This window comes from Patiria miniata, unplaced genomic scaffold, assembly GCF_015706575.1.
Source record: "Patiria miniata isolate m_02_andy unplaced genomic scaffold, ASM1570657v1 HiC_scaffold_15, whole genome shotgun sequence".
Lineage (NCBI taxonomy): Eukaryota > Metazoa > Echinodermata > Asteroidea > Valvatida > Asterinidae > Patiria > Patiria miniata.
In genome coordinates this window covers 4701427-4708485 of record NW_024037053.1, presented here as the reverse complement: position 1 = coordinate 4708485, position 7059 = coordinate 4701427, and the positions used below count along the sequence as shown (strand labels likewise).

The following is a 7059-nucleotide window of genomic DNA, read 5'->3' as shown; positions in this document are numbered from 1 at the left end:
GTCTTTCAAAACAACTTCAATCGACAACTTCAGTTCCGGAGAGACTATCAATTGCGGTAGACCACTTCTCCGATATTCACAGTTTTAAGTTGAACATTTCAATCAAAGGGAAAGATCAGTTACAGCAGATGCCGCATCTGCACAAAGATTAATTCATTTTTCACCTCGATATGCAAGTTTAAAATATATTGCCAAATTACGAGTTCGAGACTTTGATACATGATAATTTTATGAGAAGGAAAAAATCAACAAGAGTCAAACAAGAAATTAAATATGTACTTCACGCACAATTCAACTTCTTTGAAAATTATGTTAAATCTTTAGAAAACGAACATCTGGTAATACAGTTGTTTTTAAATTAAAAATGAAGTTTCCTGTGTGGAAAGCAACCTTTCCTATAGAAAAGTCCGTATTTAGAAGACCCAGGAAGCTAAAACTCATTAGGGTGGGAAGTAGTACGTCCGGAGAAATGAATGTGCACATAAATGAAGGCTTGTTGGTATCCTGTTCCTGTTGGTAACCGGGGATGATAGACCTCACTAAACAATCGACCATGGCATTACAGCATACATGTATCCGAGGTTACAGCAAAACAAACTGGAGAATGTTCCAAGCACGACAGCGTTAACCACTTGTTACAGTTGTCTTGTTTTGGTGCACAAGTACATGTACCTGACGATCTGGGATGTGCGACACATTTGTACGGGTCTCCAATTGTAAATCATGTTCAGCGCATGCAGGAAGTTTGTCCAGTTTTCCTCCATACGGTTCTAGAAGAATAAAGGCTCAGCCTACTACGCACGAGGTTAACTTAAGCTGAGAAATCCAACACAAGAATTGCGTTCAACGTTGGAAAAACTAGAATTTACTGTTCAAAATGCCCACGACACTGCATCGCCACTCAAAACATCGCTGTTCAACAACAACTGTGAAAACAAGCCAAGTAATGACTAAATGAGATAATCCGCTTGACTTCCGGGCTTAGTGCCTTGGGGTTGTACAGTCACTTCTCTCTGACAAAGAAGACAAAAACAACGTAGCTGACCGTAGCAGTGAACTCTCGCCGCGGTTGTTAGTATCGCAGACAGGAAGGCTCTCAAGTTACGGACACTTAAGGATAATAGTCTGTTGAGTTGGTTAGGTCACGATGATGTGTCTTGTACATTTTCTTCAACAGGTTAATAAGTCCTTGAATGACTGCCAATCCATCAATTAGATTTTGCTGTTTGTAAGGTCCAAATTGGACTATCAAATGTTGACGTGAATGTTCAGCACAAGTTGGTTACCATGAAAATCAAAGGGGATCACTTATAGAAAAGAAAAACCTAATCTAAAATAGCAGTGCCCTATAACGTCTTTCCTGTTTTGGTATTTTGGGCTAAGGCTTAAATTTCTGCAGATTATGAACTGCATGAGAGTATCCGCAGCCAACATCAAAAAGCTGTCAGCAGTTTGGAAAAATAAGAAAACAATTCTGGAAAGAAATGTTTTACTATTTTCTGCTCCTATTAATTTAACCCTCCCTCTCTGGCTGGCAATTTCAACAAGGCCAGCCCAGCCGTCAAAAAAAAAAGTGACCGTTTTTAACAGTTGAGTGCTCCCTGCCTTCATAAAGCAGGATTGACTGGCTGTGATTGTTATGAAACCTGATATAGCTATGCTTTGACTGTAGGAGATTGATAAGCCAGCTGTGCCTACCAGTCACCTGCTTTGGTCTGTTGATGGAAATTGATTGTCACAGTGCCTACAAGAAATGTGATATGACTGTTAGTGACTAGCCTGTGTAAAAAGCATGGCAAGAGAATAGGATTTATTTTTTGACTGTCCATGACTGATCAAACAAAAGGAGGGGTATTAATGTCCAGCATTCTAGCATTTTCCAAGGTTACGACTGAATGAAACAGCCCTGCGTTTCATTCTATCTCAGACGAGGCGTCAGGTTTATTGACAAAAGGACCAGGTGTGGATTCCTGACAAACTGCTCTCAGGAACTGGAATTTTAACAACTGACCCGGGCGGCACAAGGATGGCAAATTGACCACGGATGATTAACCAAGCAAACAGAGTCTTCAAGACCTCTTGTCTGAATTGCTTTGACGGCCTTGGCCCAATTCTATACAGTCATCATAAAGTGTGAGCAGGGCTAGAAAACGTGATGACGGCACGATTAGAAAAATATTATATGTTATGCCAGCTCACTGGCTATTAGACTTTTTAAAACGTCGTGCTTACAAACTGGGTCCCTGTTCTACCTTTTCACCTATTTAAGAAAGCAGCAGATTTTCTGGTTTTGTAAGCACTGATCACAGTACGGACTCCATAGTGGATCAGCAGGTGGCGGTGTTCGGCCTACTCTCAAAAGCCAGCGAAGGGCACAGTGAATTAATATGCAAAAATCCACAGACAGTCAAATGCAATTATCCTAAACCCTAATAGTTCCTAGGACAACCCTGCTAAATCCAACAGAGTCCGACGGTTATTCGTACATGTTTGAGTTTCCTGCTCAATCCAACACAGTCCAACACAACCCAACTTGCCAAGTTGTAAGGTACCTGAAAATAACAAATGACTGGCATGCTCTTACAACGGACTTGAAATGTACTCAACTACATCACAGAGAAGAACACACCAGAGAAGACTGATTTTTGTGTATTTACTTTAAAACGTCCTTAATCAATGCCAATCGACTATGCGCCTGTAGGCATTCGAACCTAGAACCACAGAAATATTCACTACTCACCTCTGATTGTCTCCTGTTCACTACCAAACTATGTAACCACCTTGTCTGTGCCTCCTCCCTATCATGACTTACTGCTAGATTCACATAATGGACAAGGATGCTGTAAGGATTCGAACCTAGAACCACAGACATCTTAACCACTCACCTCTGATTGTCTCCTGTTCACCAACACTCTGAACCCTCCGCCTCGTCTGTGCCTCCTCCCTATCATGACTTACTGCTAGATTCACATAATGGACAACGAAGCTGTAAGGATTCGAACCTAGAACCACAAACATCTTAATCACTCACCTCTGATTGTCTCCTGTTCACCAACACTCTGAACCCTCCGCCTCGTCTGTGCCTCCTCCCTATCAGGACTTACTGCTAGATTTACATAATGGACAACGAAGCTGTAAGGATTCGAACCTAGAACCACAGACATCTTAACCACTCACCTCTGATTGTCTCTTGTTCACCAACACTCTGAACCCTCCGCCTCGTCTGTGCCTCCTCCCTATCATGACTTACTGCTAGATTCACATAATGGACAACGAAGCTGTAAGGATTCGAACCTAGAACCACAAACATCTTAATCACTCACCTCTGATTGTCTCCTGTTCATTACCACACTATGTACCCTCCACCTTGTCTGTGCCTCCTCCCTATCATGACTTACTGCTAGATTCACATAATGGACAAGGATGCTGTAAGGATTCGAACCTAGAACCACAAACATCTTAACCACTCACCTCTGATTGTCTCCTGTTCACCACCACACTATGAACCCTCCGCCTCGTCTGTGCCTCCTCCCTCTCGTCATATTCCTCTCTGGCTCGGTTGACAGCCCGCATCAATTGAGCTCTCACGTTGTCATCATCAATACCGTAATCGTCTGCCAAGTCATCCTCTGTCACCGCCCGAAAGTTGCCCAACGTGAAGTCTGCCGGAAAGTGCTTCAGTGCATTGGAGAGTTCGTTCTCACGGAGGAAGATGCGAAACGCGAGGTTCTCCGACGATGTCATTGTTGCATCGGTGTCAGATTTTCTCTTCTCTGATCGGTGCTTGTCAGCAGCTGATTCTTTCGTGGTTGTGGCTTCTAGTCTAACCTCGCCCCCTTCTGCCATGTCGCCTACCTTCTTGTGCCTTCACTCTAGCATTGACTCAGTTCAACTGCAGCTCACATCATGGCCTACGGAATGTCCAAAAAATGTACACATTAGCCTGAATTTATCGAGACCTCCTTTGCATCGAGATAAAATGCATGTAGATTATTGTGCCATGCCCTCTGAACTTAAAGTATGTTGTCATTGTCAATATCTGTGTTTGTATGTCAAAAGCAGATAAGATGAAATTAAACAGCATTCCACTTTGTAATGCAAGAATAAAGGGTGTTCCAGATTTTAAAAAGGCTTATCAACCATGAAAATGCTCACAATTTTGAATTTGCCTTCGAAACATACTGCCTTCAAACCCCCTCCCACCCCCTTGCAGACCAACCCTCCAGCCCCGCCCCCCACTTAGTAATTGATCAGCAACACAATTAAAATACACTTCTGAAAGTGTATTTTGTCAGATACACCTCCATGTTTAGTCTTGTCACAAGCCCCCAAAAATCCTTGCCTATTCTAAGGCCTTGTCCAAATTACGTGGCTACGGCTTTGAATTACACACAAGTATATGAGAAGTGGCTGCAGCCGCTGCCATAGACTTGTGTGTAGTCTCAAGCCATAGCCATGTCATTCCGACACAGTCTAACACTGCAAACCTTTTGAGCTACAGACTAGTCCACTATCGCATAGTATCTAGTGTACCACTCAGAATTTACTATAACAATTCTCAACAGTAGCCTGGTTACCATACTGTATTTGGGAGTATTATCTCTCGCTAACAATGATCACTACATGTCAACAAGACAGTCATTCACAGCATTCTGTACTGTTAGGCTACTAGTTCTCTTTCACATACTATATGATGTCAAAGATCCTTATAACAATGCACACACATGCGCTGTAAAAAAAAAAAAAAAAAATTATGTCCCATCCAAATTACTTCACTGTGGCTGCCATTGGACACTTCAAGACACGAGTGCCAATTCTGGCCATAGCCAAGTACACGTAAATCAGGATACGACGTAATTTGCGAACGACTTGATTTAGTAGTTTTTTAAAAATTGCCTTGTGGATTTGGAAGCACCAGGTTTACTCTGGTAAATGCCCGACCTGAATGGCACATTCTATGCATCTCTCTTGAACAATGGGGGCAGCAAACACATTTTTCAAGTCAAGATAACTGGGTTGTTGCTATTTGACCAATAAAACACGGTTCAATGCTCAAGTTTCAGGTCTTAAATACACAATATTGAGAATCCCAAATTCTTCAGACTGTACATACAATATTTGGTTCGGTCAAAAAGAGCTCTGATTGTAACAATTGTAAAATCTTACAATCGTTCCAAGAGTTGTCTTTTATCAGGAAGGAGAATATTTTGATAGCATCAATTCTTTTGATTCTATACGCTTTACCCATCTCAATGAAATGAAGATCGTTTATCAGTTATTGCAATGAACACTTCGGACTTTGCTGATTGTATCTGCTCCATATGCCATCGGGTACATACTCCATCCATCAGCCATGATTTGATTGGTTGATGGTCGCCTCTGATTGGGCAGCGAGAACCAGAGAATTGACGAACTCTGGACATGAACTTCAGACTCATATTAACGTTGCCGATAATGATATGCATGTGTACGTAACTGCTCATCATAGTAACCAGGATCAGGAGAATGCCAGGAGTCAATGAAGAATGTCAAAGGTTATTCAACAGCAACAGCCAACATGCAGACAATAGAAATGACCTACTGGTACGTTTATTGTAAAATGTACAGACAAATGTCCCAATTTGAGATTTGCTTATCTTACATCGTGGGTAAGGAACAGTCCTTTACGATTACGCAACCACCAATCCTCCCCCCCCCCCCCAACTGTGCAGTGACTTGGTTAGCTTACTGTTGATGCTAAGCCAGAATTGCAGAAAGTAGGCCTATAGGAAAGAATGTTGCAACCTGACGCCTCATTATAAATCTCAATAAAGGTCAGTCATTACAAAAATGTTGAAAAAAACATGAATCTGGATCTGAGGAACGTTTTCAATTTTGTTAGGAAATACTTAGAAAATGTTCTTGACTCTCCATATACTTTGTACACGACTGCTGAAGTGGCGCCTGGATACTACATTCTTTCCGGCCTATATTTCATTCAGAAAACAATGACCATCATGACCATGAAATTGGCAATTAATGATTAAGCAACTTCATGTTGACAGATTGCACTTACTTTTCTCGTCTACAAATTTACCATTTTCTGAAGACCAAAGTACAATTTGTCATGCTATCCATCATGTCCACCCATCAGTACACATTCATCATGATTATCATACAAAATTACAACCACCTCCATGCCGTGACCAACTCGTGAAACAAATTATATGGTCTACATATGTACAGAACATCTGCAGGACACCAAGGTCAAAGTTGACAACATCTACCCAAATTTGTGGGATTTTTTTCTGACATCAAATTCAGCTTGATTAGTCAAAACTTAAACAGGCTACTTTACGACAACACTCCAACTCTTTACCTGTCAAAATTGGTGGAAATCGGACGCAGGAGTCGGGCGTAATTATATAATTTTATGATCGCCGATGGCCAAAGTAGCATCGAGGATTTCGAGATCAGTAACATATATTACACACACATTACATTATGTTATGCAGCACATCAGTAGAGTTTCCGTACGATCGATCGCGCGCACATTTTACGCATGTAGTGAAGCTGGCAAAGTGACTAGGGATCACCTTCAAAACTGGATAGCTCACAACTATTACGAACAATATCTGCCTTTTTCTTGACAAAAAAATTCCAAAAAAGAATCCTGATTGATAATCTTTCGAGAGCTTACTCTCAATTTTCCTTTTATCATTATAAAACATGTTTGATTTTTGTTTATTTAGTTATGCTATTTGAATTTATCAGAATACCCCTGAAATGGATCAAATTGCTGAATCTTAACACATGAGGGCGCTAAAGCACTTTCGTTGCAAAGAAATGTCGATCGATGATGATGGCGCGCTTTGTTTTTTTTAAAGCGGCGCGAATAACCATGGTAACAAAGTGATGAAGACAACCTGAATAACCATTCTGTATCCATATTTTTAAATTTTATAATGATTGTCAACGCCTTGTCAATTTTGCATTGCTCCGCCCACTCTACCTCTCCGTCAGTTAAGTTAGGCCTTCCTTCTATCCAGACGAAGACTCAAAATCACATTAAAAAAATCC

At 41.1% G+C, this 7059-nt stretch overlaps 1 protein-coding gene across 2 annotated transcripts; it reads right to left on the bottom strand.

Annotated features, from left to right (window-relative positions):
- Positions 1-3347: 3347 nt before the first annotated feature.
- LOC119722527 lies at positions 3348-6631 on the bottom strand. 2 transcript variants are annotated; one of them, XM_038192698.1, is made up of 2 exons: positions 6056-6324; positions 3348-3911 (listed from the first exon to the last, which is right to left on the bottom strand). In XM_038192698.1, exon 2 carries the CDS (start codon positions 3844-3846, stop codon positions 3460-3462), a length of 387 nt encoding a protein of 128 aa, XP_038048626.1. In that variant the 5' UTR covers positions 3847-3911; positions 6056-6324; the 3' UTR covers positions 3348-3459. The 2 variants fall into 2 exon arrangements, with proteins under 2 accessions (XP_038048626.1, XP_038048625.1); XM_038192697.1 differs by lacking the exon at positions 6056-6324 and adding an exon at positions 6359-6631 and having other exon boundaries at positions 3357-3911.
- Positions 6632-7059: the final 428 nt, after the last annotated feature.